The sequence below is a fragment of the Tursiops truncatus genome, chromosome 20 (assembly GCF_011762595.2).
Source record: "Tursiops truncatus isolate mTurTru1 chromosome 20, mTurTru1.mat.Y, whole genome shotgun sequence".
Lineage (NCBI taxonomy): Eukaryota > Metazoa > Chordata > Mammalia > Artiodactyla > Delphinidae > Tursiops > Tursiops truncatus.
Window position 1 is genome coordinate 38,548,123 of NC_047053.1, and position 16,870 is coordinate 38,564,992.

General features: G+C 54.3%; 1 protein-coding gene and 1 long non-coding RNA gene across 3 annotated transcripts in view; one reads left to right on the forward strand and one right to left on the reverse strand.

Moving 5' to 3' along the window:
• Positions 1-12,274, reverse strand: part of LOC101329169 (keratin, type I cytoskeletal 14) — a 69,586-nt gene extending 57,312 nt beyond the window's left edge. Inside the window, exons 1-8 of one of the 2 annotated variants that reach the window (XM_033848439.2) lie at positions 11,691-12,271; positions 10,350-10,432; positions 9,597-9,753; positions 9,281-9,442; positions 9,072-9,197; positions 8,751-8,971; positions 8,612-8,658; positions 7,814-8,079 (exon numbers count right to left, since the gene is read on the reverse strand). In XM_033848439.2, coding sequence (XP_033704330.1) covers positions 7,982-8,079; positions 8,612-8,658; positions 8,751-8,971; positions 9,072-9,197; positions 9,281-9,442; positions 9,597-9,753; positions 10,350-10,432; positions 11,691-12,221 — 1,425 coding nt within the window. In that variant the 5' untranslated portion in view covers positions 12,222-12,271 and the 3' untranslated portion in view covers positions 7,814-7,981. Of the gene's footprint in view, positions 1-7,813; positions 8,080-8,611; positions 8,659-8,750; positions 8,972-9,071; positions 9,198-9,280; positions 9,443-9,596; positions 9,754-10,349; positions 10,433-11,690 lie in introns of those variants that run through there. The other variant, XM_073797283.1, reaches the window with a different exon arrangement.
• Positions 12,275-12,424: 150 nt separating this feature from the next.
• LOC117309751 (uncharacterized) lies at positions 12,425-16,270 on the forward strand. Its single transcript, XR_004524055.2, has 2 exons — positions 12,425-13,894; positions 15,901-16,270. It is a non-coding gene; the product is annotated as an uncharacterized lncRNA (long non-coding RNA).
• Positions 16,271-16,870: the final 600 nt, after the last annotated feature.

Sequence of the window (16,870 nt, forward strand, 5' to 3'; positions counted from 1 at the left end):
CGTGGCTGACCCAGGTGCCCCCATCCTCATGATGATTAAAAGCACTGGCTATGGGGCCCCACAGAGCTGATCTCTCATTTATGAGTTGTATGACCTCAAGTAAGTTACTTATCTTCTCTGAACCTCTTTTTCCTTATCTCTAAAATGGGGATAATAACAATACCCACCTCGTAGGGTGTGGGGAGAAATAGACTAGATAATACACCATTTCCAACTCATCTCCTATGCTTTTGAGACTTAAGTCATGTGTGTCCTAGCCTTACCTAAGGCTCTGTCAAAAATAATAATCAGGCTTCCCTGGTGGCGCAGTGGTTGAGAGTCCGCCTGCCGATGCAGGGGACATGGGTTCGTGCCCCGGTCCGGGAAGATCCCACATGCCGCAGAGCGGCTGGGCCCGTGAGCCATGGCCGCTGAGCCTGCGTGTCCGGAGCCTGTGCTCCGCAATGGGAGAGGCCACAACAGTGAGAGGCCCGTGTACCGCAAAAAAAAAAAAAAAAAAAAAGGATAGGAGAATAGGCCCAGACATGGCATCGGGCTTCCCAACATCACATAGTGAATTGGTGTCAGACTCAGGACCGGGTTGCCCCATTGCTATGCTCCCTCCACGCTGCCTCTGCATTCCCCACCTAGGCCAGGCCAAGAGTTGTTTCTGATAAAAGTTAAAGTTTCCATGGAATCTAAAATATAACACAAATGAACCTATCTATGAAACAGAAACAGACTCACAGACATGGAAAACAGACTCGTGGTCGCCAAGGGGGAGGGGGGTGGGGGAGGGATGGGCTGGGAGGTTGGGGTGAGCAGATGTCAGCTGTTATATAGAGAATGGATAAACAACAGGTCCTATTGTATAACACAGAGAACTATATATCCTATGATAAACCATAATGGAAAAGAATATTTTTAAAAAGAATGTACTGGGCTTCCCTGGTGGCGCAGTGGTTGAGAGTCCGCCTGCCGATGCAGGAGACACGGGTTCGTGCCCCGGTCCGGGAAGATCCCACATGCCGCGGAGTGGCTGGGCCCGTGAGCCATGGCCGCTGAGCCTGCGCGTCCGGAGCCTGTGCTCCACAACGGGAGAGGCCACAGCAGTGAGAGGCCTGCGTACCGCAAAAAATTAAATAAATAAATAAATAAAAAGAATGTACATATGTATGTATAACTAAATCACTTTGCTTTACAGCAGTAATTAACACAACACTGTGAAGAAGTATACTTCAATTTAAAAAAATAAAATTTTTAAGTTAAAGTTTCCAAGGAATGGATTCTCCAGCTACTGTCTAAGCTTAGAGTCCAGCATCTTGCCTTCTGGGGGGAGATAAAGCATGTGAGTGCGTGTGTGAGCGTGTGTGTACACGTGTGAGAGAGAGAGAGATGGGGAGACAGAGATCCGAGTTTCCCGGGCTTACCTGGTTCTTGAGATCCCGGATGGGGTCATAATAACAAGCGTAATCCTTTTGGACGGGCCCCTGCCTGTTGTACCAGTCCCAGATCTTACTCTAAAGGTCGGCATTGGCCTCCTCTAGTGTCTGCACCTTAGGCAAGTAGGGGGACAGCCGGCTATTAGGTTCCTGCATGGCGGTCTTCTCATCAGCAAGAAAGAGGCCCCCATCTCCGCCTTCAGCACCACCGCCAAAGCCACTCCCCACAGCCCCTGGAACCTCCACCAAAGCCTCCACCAAAACTCCCAACACTGAAACCACGCCCAGATCCTCTGCCATAAATGGAGCCAGAACTGCCGTCACCTCCCCTCCCACAGGCCCCAGAGTTCCCCACACCATAGCTACTGGTAGAGCTGAATCGGCCCCCTCCTCCACCAGCCCCAGAGGAGCTGAAGCGACTAAAGGAGGACCTCGTGCCTCCCCGACCCGGCTCCAGCAGGACGATGAGAACTGTCTGCAACTCACGGCACTGCCCGCAGCTTGTGGATGAAAGCAGTTGTAGGAGTGCCGCCAGCTCTGGAGCCAGGATGCAGAGCAGTCCCCGAAGCTGCCTACTTATACCCTCCGTGATGGTGGTACGCCTGGCTGTGCCCGCTATCTGCTCCATTCTCCCCCAGACAGACTCCCAAGGAGGTCTGAGATCCAGGAGGTGGCCGGACTGCCCCAAGCCGCCCCAGGCTCAGCATCCTTTGCTGACTGCCCGGAGGCGGCCCAGCCTCTCTCCATCGTGTGGGGTAACGTGACGATATTAGGCTGTCATGGGCACCATAGATCAGCTCCGCCACCAGGGGGTGACCTAGATCCTAGAGTTTGGTCTCCGCTGGCCCCTCTGGGATAGAAACTCCCAGGAACAGAGTCACCTCCCCCACTGAGGATCAATACGGTCCGCACCCCTCCCCGCTCCCACCTGGTGCCCATTGTGAGTGAGCTGGGACCAGGCCACCAAGGAGCTGTTACAGAGGATGAGGGAGCTGCCTGTGTGGGTAGAAAGCCCGGCCCCCGGCCTCATGGAGCCCCAACCTGATGGGGAGCCCAGTCTTTGCTCTCAGAGTCTCCAGTCTGATGGAAGAGACAAGTGGCATGGCAGAAAGGCTGAGACAGTTACAAAGCAGCGTGCCCCCCAATACTTGAAAACAGCAAGCAGAGTTCACACGAAGGAATTGGGAGAGAGTAGACTGAATAAAAGCACTGCTAACGCTAGCTGACCTTGCAGCAGGAAAGGCAAGTGGCTCAGCAGGGCCCAGCAATGGGTATGGAATTGACCTTTCCCATACTGAGCCCTGGGAAAGGTACTGAGATGTGTGACTTATCCTGCCCTCCTGGAATTTACAAGCCACTGTCCCTGGCAGAAAGTCAGAGCATATTCTGGTGGACAAGGCAAGAAGAGAGCGGGCTCTGATGCCAGGCTACCTGAGCTCAATCCCAGCTCAAAGCTCACTAGCTGTTTGACTTTGGTAAGTTACTTGACTACTCTATGCCTTTGCTCCCTCTTTTATAAAATGATGATATTAGTAGTCAGCCCATCTCCTAGTAAGAGATGCATGAGAAGCACCCGAGAAATGTTAGACTGGCCTCTGCTCGTTCAGCCCCCTGAGTCCCTCTCCACTCTGCCCTCACCCAGACCTTTGCCACCAGCTCCTGGCTGTTCTCCCTGCTTCTTTCAGGCTTTCTAACTCCTTCTCCACGCACAAAGCGGAGTAGACTTTCCTATCTGACCGTCGCTGACTTCCTTTCACCCCCAAGACAGGGTCCACATTCCTGGCATCCAAGGCCCATCCCAATCTTTCATTCCGGCCCCATCTCCCACAATTCCCCAGACCCCCTAACTAAACCATACAGTGCTCCCACACACCCTGTGTACCTCAGAGAATGTGCACACTTGCAGCTCCCTCCAGTTCCTCTCAGGACTTCCCTGGTGGCGCAGTGGTTGGGAACCCGCCTGCCGATGCAGGGGACACGGGTTCGACCCCTGGTCCGGGAAGATCCCGCATGCCGCGGAGCAAGCCCACGCGCCACAGCTACTGCGCCTGCGCTCTAGAGCCCATGAGCCACAACTACTGAAGCCCGCGTGCCTAGAGCCCGTACTCCGCAACAAGGGCAGTGCTGTCCATAGGCGAATGGGATACACATAATGAGGGTGTGGCCCGGTCAGGAAGATCAGCGAGTGTCGCCATGAGAAAGAGACCCTTGAGTGAAGGGTGAGTACGAGTGAGCCAGTAGAAGAGCATCCTGGGCCATGCAGTGGGTTGGGGGGGGGGGGGGGTGAGACAGAGCATGTGCAAATGTCCTGAGGTGAGGAGAAGCAATACGGCCACAGAACAGAGGCCAGTATGGCCAAAGGGCAGTGAGTTGTCAAGCAAAGGATTTTGGTGGTGAAAAACAGTTCTGACCTCACCGGGTTGCTGTGAGGCTCAAAAGAGCTAGTATTGTATATCTGTGGGTGGGGGTTTGGCACACAGCAAGACGTTTTCCCGACTGTCAATGGCAGTGTCTGCCCCCAACTTCCCCTTGGACTATGTGGACAACTTCAGCTCTCAGCCCTCTCGTTAATAAGTCCATCCTCCTAGTCTGTTGAGCTCCCATCCACCTGTGCTAAGCGGCGCTGAGGAGAAGGGCACACAAAGGTTGGAGGATCATGGTTTCTTCCGTCAAAGACCCTCCAGGCCTCCAGGTAAGACTCCAGTGAAGCCCAGGGCCTTCACTCTTGTCTTTCTCTGATTCTGTTTCTGTCTCTTTTTCTCTGACTCCTCTCTCTCTCTTTCTCTCTCTCTGTCTATATGCATGTCTATTTCTCTCCATCTCTCTGTGTCTCTTTTCACCCTCTCTCCCATGCCGTCACCCCAAAGTTCATCAGAAAAAGGAAGAAAACTTTCTTTCCCAGGCATTCCCGACAGCGGCTAGTACTGCACTGGGAACCCCATCAGGAAAGTGCTGGCCTGGCAAAGGGCAGCCCTCGGAGCTGGTGCCTGTCTTGTGTCTGCCTGAGTCCAGGCATTGCCCTGGAAGTCCCTAGCGCCCCCTTGTCCCCTTTATGGCAGCATCCGATCTCAGTGAGGATCCCGTCAGGACGTCGGGACCGCCATCTTCCTGGGCTTCAGGCCTCCCTGGGGCTGCCTCGTCCAACACCAGCCCATGGGACTAGCTGGCTACATTACCCAAACCAGGTCACCTGCTGCCGTGAGGACGTGCCCTTCACCTGATCAGACAACCATATAGGGAGGTAGACCACCTGTTGCCTGTACCGGCCCCTGGACATGTTTGAGGTCTTTTCACAATAAAAAGGAGCACCCCCCAAACTAAAGGAGACCCAGAATATCAAAATGGGCACTGTCCCATGAAACAAAAACCTTGGAGTCAGCTAGGAGAAATTCATCTTGGTCCTGTTGGGCTCTCAGCTTCATCCCGAGAGACTACAGAACAGGAATGAGCACAAGCCTGACCAGGAAGCGGGGCTGAGCTTAGCCACTTTCCATCTGTGTGACCTGGAGCCGGCTCCGAAGAGGAGGAGGTTGGAGGAGCGATCTCTGCAGCCTTTCAGCACTGCCCTTCTGTGCTGTGTTCTGAGGGCGGAGAGAGGGTCATCCTTCCTAATTGCTTTGGGGGAAGTGGAGCCAGAGGGGCCCCGCGACCGGCCCCAGGACTCTGAGAGACAGCTCCTGCTGCGTGCACTAGACTGTGCTATGAAGTCACTCTCCTAGTTTCCTATCATCTAGATCTGGGGTGACAAGGGGGTAGGCGGCCTTGCCTTCGTCAGAGGGAATGGCCCAGGTCTTTAGCTGGGTGGGTAGTTGTGGCACCAGGGCCTGTGGACGAGAGCGCTGGTCAGCAGCTGGACATAAAGTGTTGGCCTCACTCTCCCTAGTGGGGTATGGTGGTGAGCCAGTGGGCTCTGTGTGGGACTCTGAGACACTTGCCTGTCTGTTCCTTCCCTCTAGGGCCCAGCATACAGGGTGGGACCACCTCAAAGCCCACTGCTTGACTTCCTTCCCTCCCACCTCTGAGCCTGCCTCCTGGCAGGCGGCCCCCAGCTACACCTTCCCCATCTAGCAGCTACCCACAAGGACAGGAAGCCCAGCCCCGCACAGTCAGGTCTAAGAAATCTCACATTTCCATATTCCTCTAAAGCAGCTCTCCTCTGGGGGTGGAAACTTTAATCTGGTACCACCTCCAAGGCAGAGTGATGTCTGGGGATTCTTAATGCAGTCCTCATCGGTGACTAAGGGTATGTTTTGCTCTCTGCCCAGGCCCACGTGGCCTCCCAAATGTGGACCACTCCCCAGACTCCATGCCACTTGAGCTCATTGCCCAGCTGAGAACGCTGGTCCCCAGGGTCCAGCATCCCTAGGAACATCACGCAGCCCCTCCCCACCAGGGTCCTATCACGTTTAGGGCCATAAAACCATCCCTTCCCAGTCTCCGAGGAAGGTCATTCAAACCTCCCGCCTCCCAGAACTGTCCCCTCATTCCTCCAAAACTCTGTCACTCACCTCCAGAATGGCTCACCCTCACCCAGAGATCACCCCAGATAAACCCTTTTTAGAGCCAAAACTCAGGTAAAGAGACATCCCAGAGTTTCAGGCCTCCTTTCCTGAGGTGAAAATGAGGTCAAAGAAACCAATATGACTTCATTCCTTTTCCTAATAACTCACACTCTTACACTTCCATTTATGGAGCACAAGCTGCATGCCAACTACAACGCTAAACCCATTCCTACATGAGATCATTTAATCCTCCACGGCCTCGTGCAGGGAGGGTTGTCGTTGCCTGTTTTGCAAACGGGGATCTTGCGCAGATCCTTCCCGGCTAGTCAGGGTAGGAGCCGTGACTCCAACTCAGGATGTCTGATTCCAGCCCAGGCTTTTGGTCCCCTTGCCTTCAAAGACTAAGTCTTTTCTTTAACCCTAGTCCCACCCTTGACTCCCCCTCAAAGCTTCATTCACGTGGCTAAATGAATGAGCTGTAGAAAGTGACACAGTTCCTAGTCAACTCTTCCCTAGCTTGGGGCGGTGAGCCCTCCCCACCTCGCTCAGGTGGATGTCCTCCCCTTCCTTCTCTTTTTCCAACCCCCCAAAGAGAGGAAAAGACACTCCCCACGGGAGGAGCCTCCTACCGCCCTGGCTCTAGATGTGCACTCACTCCCTGGATTCCCATATAACTCCGAGAAGCAGAGTTCACCATGCTTCCTGAATAAATGGGGAAACAGAGACTCTCCAAGGTCATGGAGCTGATTCAGAACAGAGCCAGGCAGGGCAGGAATAAAGACACAGTCAGCTCGATGTTTTGTGATGACCTAGAGGGGTGGGATAGGAAGTGTGGGAGGGAGGCTCAAGAGGGAGTGGATATGGGGATATATGTATACGTATAGCTGATTCACTTTGTTGTACAGCAGAAACTAACACAACATCGTAAAGCAATTATACTCCAATAAAGATATTTTTAAAATGTAAAAGAAGAACAAAGCCAGGGTTAGAAACCAGTCAGCCTGTTCCCAAGCCTCTAAGAAAAGCTCTCATTATGGACGAGAGCCACCATGGACAAGAGGTAACTCACACAGTGTCACTCACACAGCCGTGCCCTGAGCCTGCACTGTCCCAGGCACTGTGGTAGAGGCCTGACATGTGGTAGAGGCCTACCACAGTGTCTGACATGTCCCAGACACTGTGGTAGAGGCCTGACACTGTCCCAGGCACATGTGGTAGAGATGGGACTGCAGCTCGATCCTCACAAAAAGCTCCCGGGGTAGGTACTGTCATTGTGCCCACCTTACAGATGTGGAAACTGAGGCTTGGCGATGCTAATCAACTTACTCTATGTCAACTAAGAGCAGGCAGGATTCAGACCCAGCTGTGAAGGCAAGGGCAGGTGGAATGGAGGGAGACAAGACTCTCAGTAAAACATGAGTTCTGACTGGGTTCATGGACCTCAACTGATGAGCTCTAGGGAGCCCGTGAATCTCATGAATTATATGCAAATGTGTGTATGCTTATTGGGCATGGGAAGAGATCTACAGTTTTCAATATATACTCAAAGGAATCCCTAAAGACCAAAGTGTTAAGAAATCCCTCACCTAGCACAGTGCCTGGCTTACAAAAGTCACTCAATAATACCTGTTGAACGAATAAGTAAATGGATCAGTGAGTAAATGAATGCATGTTCCTCCATGCCCCAGGAGACACCACAAATGACCTGGTACACACATCTATCTTCTGCGATGGCGAAAGCCATCTTGGGACCTGGGCCTGATCTGCCCCCAGGTCCTTTCTCCCAGCCCCGGATGACATAGCCAGGTGCTATGAGAGCTCCAAAGAGATGCTTCCTCCGCTTTCTCCCCACCACCCCTCCTGACAATGACCAGGCAGAGGCGATAGCTGTGCAATTCAGATAATGAAGCTTTATTGATTGCTGGGAGGGGCAAGGGTGAAACAAGGCTCAGGTGTGAAGTGCTTGCGGTGGGGGGTGGGGGACAGGACAGGGGATTCACCCAGGGAAATCTGTGTCCACATGGGGAGCTTTCTAGGCCTGAACAGCGCAGAGCAGCTTTAGTTCTTGGTGCGAACGATCTGCTCGTGGGAGGACACCAACTTGCCGTCCTGCACATCCAAGACTTTGGTGCGAATCTGACGACTGGAGGAGGTCACTGGGGAAGAGGGGAGAGAGGGTGTTTTCAGCGGCGGATAGGCAATGGAGAAATCAGGAGTGCGAGGGCACTTAAACAAACTGTCTCCCTGCTGCCCTCTCCCCTGATTACCACTTCACCCGCTGCTCTCGCCCCGGCACGGATATCATCAGCACATTTCTTTCAGACTAGAGCTCCCGAAGGTCAGGGGCAGAGTCTGTGTCTTCAGACTGGAGCTTCCTAATAACTCAGCCCAAAATGGTTCCATCCAGATCTGCCCAAATGGACTGGTCTTCGTGGGAAGACCCATGTGGGGCTCTGTCCCTGATGCTGACCGCCAGAACTATGGGATCTGCCACACATAGGGGGCCACCAACTCCTCGCCATAAGGAGGGTTTAGGAAATGGCTTCTTCTACCCACAGAGGTGCATAAGGGATACTGGGTGAGAAAACCCTAGCTCAACCCCTCCAGAAGCTCCCATCTAACATCCTAGACATGCTGGGAGACAGGGGGTGGTCTTGAGTCCAGGCTTGATGAGGAGGAAATTCTTACCATCTCTGGATGACTGAGAGCCAGAGGAGAACTGGGAGGTGGGGAAGCTGTGAAGACAGAAAAGGGGCAAAATGATCAGACACACAGGGGGCAGTGAGTGAACAGGGCGGAGCGGGACTGAGAGGGGGCCCCTACTCACCGGGCATCCTCGCCCTCCAGCAGGCGGCGGTAGGTGGCGATCTCCTGCTCCAGCCGCGTCTTCACGTCCAGCAGGATCTTGTACTCCTGGCTCTGCTGCTCCATCTCGCAGCGCAGCTGGGCCAGCTGCTCCTCCACGTTGCAGATGAGCCCCTGGATCTGGGACAGCTGCAGGCAGTAGCGGTTTTTGGTTTCCTCCAGGCTGTTCTCCAGGGATGATTTCTGTGAGGGAAGGAAAGAAGATCAGGAATCCATGAGGGTGGTCATTCTCTCCCTCCAGGACCCTGGGCACGCCGCCCCCCAAGCCTGGCAGCGCCCCTACCATGCTGAGATGGGACTGCAGCTCGATCTCCAGGTTCTGCATGGTGCGCCGGAGCTCTGAGATCTCGCTCTTGCTGCTCTGCACCATCTCGCTGCTGCTGGCCACCTCGCGGTTCAGTTCCTCTGTCTGCAGAAAAGAAAACATCGTTGGCACTGGAAGTTCCACGGAGGCAGGCGTCCTGGGTCCCTTCCACTCCGAATGCCACCCACCTTGCTGAAGAACCAGTCCTCGGCGTCCTTGCGGTTCTTCTCCGCCATCTTCTCGTACTGTTCGCGCATCTCGTTCAGGACGCGGCTCAGGTCCACGCCGGGGACGGCATCCATCTCCACGTTGATATCCCCGCCCACCTGGCCTCGCAGGTTAGCCATTTCCTGCACAACCAAAGAACGGTCCACAGTCAGGGGCCTCACTATGGCAACCGATTAGGGCTCCCTAGTCAGAGGTGTTCCAGGTCTGAACATTCCTCTCCACCATCTCCTCCCTCCCAGCTAACCCTCTAAGCTGGCTTTTCCATTTGGTTCTCACCTCCTCGTGGTTCTTCCGGAGGTAGGCCAGCTCCTCCTTCAGGCTCTCGATCTGCATCTCCAGGTCAGCTCTGGCCAGGGTCAGCTCATCCAGCACCCTGCGGAGGCCGTTGATGTCGGCCTCCACACTCAAGCGCAAGTTCAGCTCCGTCTCGTACCTGGAATGACCCAGGGAAAAAGGAATGAGACACCCTCCCTGGCCACACTGAAGGCTCTGTTCTCTTCCCCCTGCAGCTTCTGCCCATAGTTGGCATCCTGTGGGCAGTTTAGTGAGCCAGTCTTGAAGATGGCACGGATGGACACAGAGCCCATTATTCCTCAGATCTGAAATTCTGGGGAGGGGGACAGTGCCAAGAATAAGACAGTTGATCGTGCTATAGAATTCACGGAGGGGCGATGCTTCTGGCTTCAGCCAGCCAGTAACACACAAGGCCTCCAGATAGGACTACCTCCTGCACTTCAGGGGCAGGCGGGGAAGTGGGGACTGCCCCTCCCTAAAGCAGTGGCCCCCTAATCTGGCTGTGGGTCAGGATCACCCAGGTAGCCTATTAAAAATAACTGAATGAAAAAATAATAATAATAACTGAATCCAAACCCCAAAGGTGGGGCCCAAGAGTCTCGTATTTTTACAAACACCCCAAGGGGTTTTCAACACAGCCATTGTGGCACATTCCAGCTCTGTTCAGGGAACACTTCTCCAAAAATGCCCAACCCAGGGGAGACGGGATGCTCTGAAACACCACTGCAAACTCACTTGGTGCGGAAGTCATCAGCGGCCAGGCGGGCATTGTCAATCTGCAACACGATGTTAGCATTGTCCACAGTGGCCGCAAGGATCTGCAGGCGGAAAGGGCACAGGTCGTTGGTCCAGTGGACAGCACTAGCCAGACCTGACTGCAGCCTGCATCAGGACTTTGCTTTCATGCTTCTGCCTGAGTCCCTGCTACTCCCCACAAGCCTTTGCCACGGCAGCCTAAAGGGTAACTCACAGTGGTCCAGATTTGACCCAGGACTTGGCTACTCGTGGTCAGCAGAATGGGTAGAAAGAGCCCTGACCTTAGATAAAAAGCCCTTGAGTTCTGATCCTGTATCTACCACTGAGTTGCTGCAAAGCCTGAGATGAGTCTCAGGCCCTCGAGTGCCCGACCCACAGAGGAGGGGAGTGACTGGACTCTCCAGACCCCCTTCCGGATCTGAGTTCTGCTCTCACTGCACAAGTCAGCCCTGCCAGTCCTCTGTAGGCACGTATACTCCTTTTCAAGTCTTCAGAGCACAGGATCTCAAAGTGGGGCTTTCCCAAAAGTTGAGATCCAGCTGGCACAGGGGATTCGACAAGAAGAAGCAAAAGGAAAGCAAACAAAGGTAGAACCCTGGACTGGCTAGAGTTCCCTCCCTCATCATCTGATTTCCCTAATCCACTCAAAGCATCAGAGCCAGATACCAAGGGAAGCAGGGTCAGCAGATCCCTGGGGTGACATGGGAGCAAGGAACGGGGGCTGGAGTCAGATAACACAAGCCCCCCAGGCCCTCTCCTACGCAGGGCACGTAAAGTGGGCCACCAGTGACTGTCTCTGTGGGTTTTCCATGCCCTCCTGGCTGTGGGGAGGGGCCACCCGTGCCAGGGCGCACGGGCAGCAGCCGCCACAGCCCAGACTAATGAGCTAATGAGTGACTTGGATGTTTAGCCTGGAGCAGTTAGAGCCTCGCTCCTCCCCTGTGCTGGAGAACGGGTTGCTGCCTCCTGTACTGGCAGGTGGGGCACTAGGGCTTTAGGCTTGGCTCGGCCATTAATTTGCTGTGTGACCTTGGGCAGACAGCCCAAAGCTTCAGCTTCTTCCTCTGTAAAATGTAAGGGTAGGAATCCCTGGTCTCTTGTGGTCTGAGAATCTGGAGCTCAGAGAGGCATGAACAAGATAGGGGAAGGGAGACCATCTTCTCATAGACCAGCTCTGTTGGAGGCATCTAGAGCCAAAAGAAGGGATCTGGAGCTGGAAGCTCTTCTGCCTAAGAATCCCAAGTAACCAGTGGCCTGAAGCAGCCATTGCTCCTAAATGAGCTGGCCAGAGCGGCACCTCCCGCTGCCTGGTCCACGCACCTTGTTCCTCAGGTCCTCGATGGTCCTGAAGTAGGCGCTGTAGTCCCTGATCTCAGTGGGCCGTTGCTTCTGGTACCAGTCGCGGATCTTCACCTCCAGGTCAGTGTTGGCCTCCTCCAGGGCGCGTACCTTGTCCAGGTAGGAGGCCAGGCGGTCGTTGAGGTTCTGCATGGTCACCTTCTCACTGGCCACCAGGAGCCCATCACCACCGCCAAAGCCGCCACACACGCCACCACCTGAGCCACCACCGAAGCCACCACCGTAGCCGCCACCAGCCCCACCGCCGTATCCTCCACCGAAGCCGCTACCCATGGCCCCACCGAAGCTGCTGCTGCTGCTGTAGTTGCCACCATAGCCGCCCCCCACCCCGCAGACACCCCCGGAGGAGTAGCGGGAGGAGGACAGGCCCCCGTAGGCGCTGGGGGCCCGGAAGGAGCCTCCGGCCCTGGCGGAAGACCCGCAGCTGGAGCCGCCGCTGATGACATAGGAGCCCTTCATAGAGCTGGAAGATGTGCCCTGGCGGCTGGTCATGGTGTCAAGGAGGGAAGTGAGCGAGCGAGTGAGTCGGCAGAGAGAAGAGAAAGGTGCTTGGGTGAGTTAGGAAGGGATGCAAGGCTTTATACTCCTGGGTGAGGGCGGGCCTGGCATTTTCCATTCCCCTTGGCTTTCATCACCCAGGGGACAGTGCCAACTCCCAGTCAGATCCCTCCTCTCCTCCGCCCCATCATGTCTGTCATATTTTACTGGAAACTCATTGTTCGGGGTGTTTCGGGTTTCTTGTCCCACCAGGTGTGAGTCACAGGAGGAGGTATGGGCCCACAGGCTACACTTTCCCTTTGGGCCCTGGGAGCACAGCCCTCTGCATGCCGGGCTCAGCCAGGTGGTGGGAGAGGGTCTCTGCACCGTAAACCTAGTGACTTGTTAGCCCCCATTAACTAGGTGGGTCTCTGACCTCCACCTAGAGGAAGCCCAGCACTCCATGTTCCAGGAGGAACACCAGCATGGCAAGGTCACACGGGGCACAGAGACGCCCCCTCAGCGTTACCACCCATAAAAAGAAACAAGGTTTTGGGGCCCTCCCAACTCTGACCTGCTGGACTGTGCCACGGGGCCTGTCACATCCCCGAAACATGCCCAGCCAGTAGTCAGGTGGCTCAGGCTTCTCTCCCGACACCCCCGGTAAAGGGAAATCCAGGCGGCTCTCCCCAGCCCTAGGCACAGACCCTAAGATCCTCCACACATCTGTGGTTGGGCCCATGGCATTGGCTGCTCAGTCTGGCCAAAGGCAGGTGGTGTCACAGGAGACACTGGGAAAGTGCGTGGAGTCAGACTGAGTCCTGACTCTGCTATTTACTCCTGTGTGACCCAGGCCCTGACCCTCCTTGGAGTCTCAGTTTGCTCATCTGTAAAGTGGGAGTACTGCAGAGTCAGCACTGAGAATTCAACGTGGCAATGGATGTGAAAGCGTTTTGTATGCTGAGTGTGGCACAAAGTCTGGGTAGCACTGTTGTAGCCCAGTCTGGGCCCCAGAGGGGGGTGAAGCAACACTACTGGAACAGGACTGGAGGGGGCCCTTTTGCTTCCAGCCCCAGGTGTTTTCTCAGGCCCCCAGGGCAGCCCCTCGTGGGAGGGTCTGGCTCGGGTACACTTGTTTGAGCCCCTTGTGGAGCCGACTCAAGGAATGTTTGGGGTTGGTTTGTTTGTTTTCGGTGACGGGAGGAGTGCAGGCACCTGAAAGTGAACTCAAGGGTCCCGGACTACTGAGGGCCCGAGGGTCAGGGGACACGTCCAGGGGTCCATCAAGTTCTGCCTCGGAGGTTTGTATATGGGGCCCTCAGCTATGCCAGGTCTCCCAGACAACCTCTAAAGGCACCCCCTTCAGCCTCACCCCGCCCTCCTGCCGCCCCTCAGCCCCACGGACCCCGGCAGGCATGTTGGGAGGAATGTGGTCGTGTCTGGGGCTGCCTGACACGTCCCATCTCCCCAGACAGGTCCTAACAGCTCCTGCTGGAGGTTCCAACACTCCTCCTAGGATCAATGGCTCCCTGCAGGGAAGCGATGCCTCCCTCTCCCCCCACCCTAACCCAAAGCAGAGGTCAGGGAGCTGCCCTCCCTGCCCCCTGCCACTGGGGCTCAGAAGACAATGCTGAGACAGACACTCGAGGCTGTGGGCTCCACAAAACTGCCATGCTGAGGACGCTCAAGTACGTGAGTATGTGAGTAAGCGAGTGACCACGCCTGACAGGGACCCGTAATCTCCTTCCAGAGGAGATTCCCGCAGCCCCGGCCCAGCCCTACATCTTCCTCAGTGAGAGGCAGCAGGGATTTGGGCTGAAGGAGAAAGCCTTTGTTAGGAGATGTTGCAGTCAGCTGTGGGGTGGAGCACGGATGGGGTGCTCTCCAGAGAAGAATGCAGCGTCCAGAGGGAGCCGGGGGGACACCAGTGGGTGCAGAGCCCAACACCCACTTCCTCTGTGCCACCTACCACCCTCTCTCCACCACAGGGAACCACGGATAGAATCCCTGGAGCACGGGACACAGGAAAAGCTCTTCTTCCCTCTCACTTGATTCAGTGGAACCCAAAAGATCCTCCCTCCTTGCCCCTCTCCAAGGGGAATCCAAAAGACAAGCAGGGTAGGGAACCCATGACATATAAATTCACGCACACCATCTAGGAAGAGACCTTTGCCAGCCTCCTCCCTACCTCCATGGACCCTGGAATCCCAGCATGGGAATCAAGTCTGATCTCCTCCCTCACCCAGGACTAGACCCTGGCTCAGATCCTAAGGCCAGTCCCCTTCCCCCTGCACACAGGGATCTAGATGCAAATAGCCCAGCCCGGTGTTCCTGACATTTTGAAGAGAGGCAGCTTTCGGGGGCAGCTGTGGCTAATGTGATGGGAGGTTGTCTGTTGGAGCTGGAGTACCCCCCCCCAACCTCTGGGGTCCCAGGCAGGCTTTGTGTGGCATGTCAGGAGCCTGGGGCAGTGCGTCTTGTGGTTGGTGAGTCTCCCGGCACCAGCCTGTGGTAGGGCGGACCAGTGCCAATCTAAACTGGTGAAGGGGCAGGGCGAGGCAGCCCCCACAGAGCTCACACTGTGTGCTGAGGACCACACAGGGGATGGGATCCTAAGGAAGGAGGGGACCTAGGGACAGCCCAGTCTGAGGAGGGAGGCACAGGCCCTACTCTCAGAGCCCGATCTAATGGAAGAGACTGTCTCTTTGGAAGCCCCCAGCCTGAAAGGAAAGAGAGGCTACCCATCAGAATTACTGAAGATATGAACAAACATAAGAAAAGTGCAATTCATGTGTATTCATTTCCTGAGGCTGCAGAAGTAAATTATTACAAACCTGGTGGTTAAAAACAACTGAAAATCTTCTCTCACCGTTCTGGAGGCATGAAGTCTAAAATTAAGGTGCCACACTCCCTACGGATGTGCTGGGAGAGAATCCTTCCTTGCCTCTGCCAACTTCTGGCGGCTCCATGCATTCCTTGGTTTGTGGCAACAAAACCCCAATCTCTGCCTCTGTCTTCACGTGGACAGCACGTGTGTCTCTGTGTCTCCATGTGTCCTTTTCTATCTAAGGACACTCATTGGATTTAGCGCCCACCCTAATCCAGTATGATCTTCTCTCAATTCTTACATCTGCAAAGACCCTATTTCCAAATCAGTTCACATTCTGAGGTTCCGGGTGCACATGAATTTGAGCGGGACACTCTTCAACCCACTACACCATGTAACAGACCTGGAATTATCCGTGTTGCAGAGGCAGTGGTGAAAATTTGTTGGAGGGATGGTTGTGATAAGATGTTGGCAGGGCCAGTCCGGAAGGCTTCTGGGAGCAGCTCTAACTCAACATGTAAAGGTGCCAGGGAGGGAGCAGCAGGGAAGCACGGAATTCTCAGGTCTCTGATCCACACTCCCTGTCACCCAGTTTCTCTGACTCCTTCACAAATAGACAACGGCTCGGGGAGAGAGCTCTTTTTTTTTTAACTTTTTATTTTGAAATAATTTTAAACTTTCAGAAAAAGTTGCAAAATTTGTACAGAGTCTGTGTGTACCCTTCACCCAGCTTCCCCTAATATGAACAGATCACATAAACATTATACAACAATCAAAACCAACACATTAACATTGACCCAATACTGTTAATTAACGACAGACTTGAATTTCACCAGTTTTTCCACCAATGATCCTTTTTTGTTGCAGGATCCAATCCAGGATTCCACTCACTTGTTGTCATGTCTCCTGCAGTCTGTGACAGTCCCTCGTCGTCGTTCCTTTTCTTTGAAGACCTTGACGCTTTTGAAGCGTACTGGTCGGTTATTTTGAAAATATCCCTCGGTTTGGGTTTTTCTGATATTTTCTCAACATCAGATTGAGGTGATGCATTTTGGCAAGAAAAGCACAGAAGTGTCGTTGTGGTCTTCTCAGTCCATCATCTCAAGCGTCCGTGTGTTGACGTGTCTTAGGGCTGGTGACATTAACCTTGTTCATTGGCTAAGGTGGGGTTTACTAGGTTTCTCCACTGTGATATTATTTTTCTTGCTGAAACTAATAAATACTTTGAGGAAGATACTTTGAGACTATGCAACTTATCCTGTTTCTCTTTAAACTTGCACCCACTGGTTTTTGCATCCATCAGTGGAGGGAAGGAGCTCTTGATGCCCACTGGCTCTAGAGCCTCATTTATCCATACTTGAGGGACTGTGGCTTTTAGGAGAGATTGGGGGAGTGGTCCAGGCCCAAGAAGGAACTCTTTCTTCCTCTCTTGTCCAGCCCCAAAGCCGGTCTGGGCCCCCTCAAACCATCTCTGTGCCCTAAGGTATGCCCAGGCCTCTTCCCTTAAGAGACACCAAGTGTTTCTCTAACCACTGATGTCTAGAGTCTTTTCTTAGCCCCCCACCAGCCATGGGGGAAAGGAAGGGACAGTCAAGTCCTCCCCATGTCACAGGTAGGAAGTCTGAGGTCCAGAAAGGTTCACAGTCAAGTAACCAGTGGAGCCCTCCTTGCGATTCTCAGACCACCTTCCCCTCCAGGGTCTGCCCAGGGCTGGGCTTCTCATCTCCTCCTGACAGAGTTCTGTGTTCCCTGCCCTTCCTTCCTCATCTCTCCACACTCTCCCCTGCCCAGGCCCCTTCACTTTTTCCATCCCTCTCCCCAGGTCCCAGCCACCTCT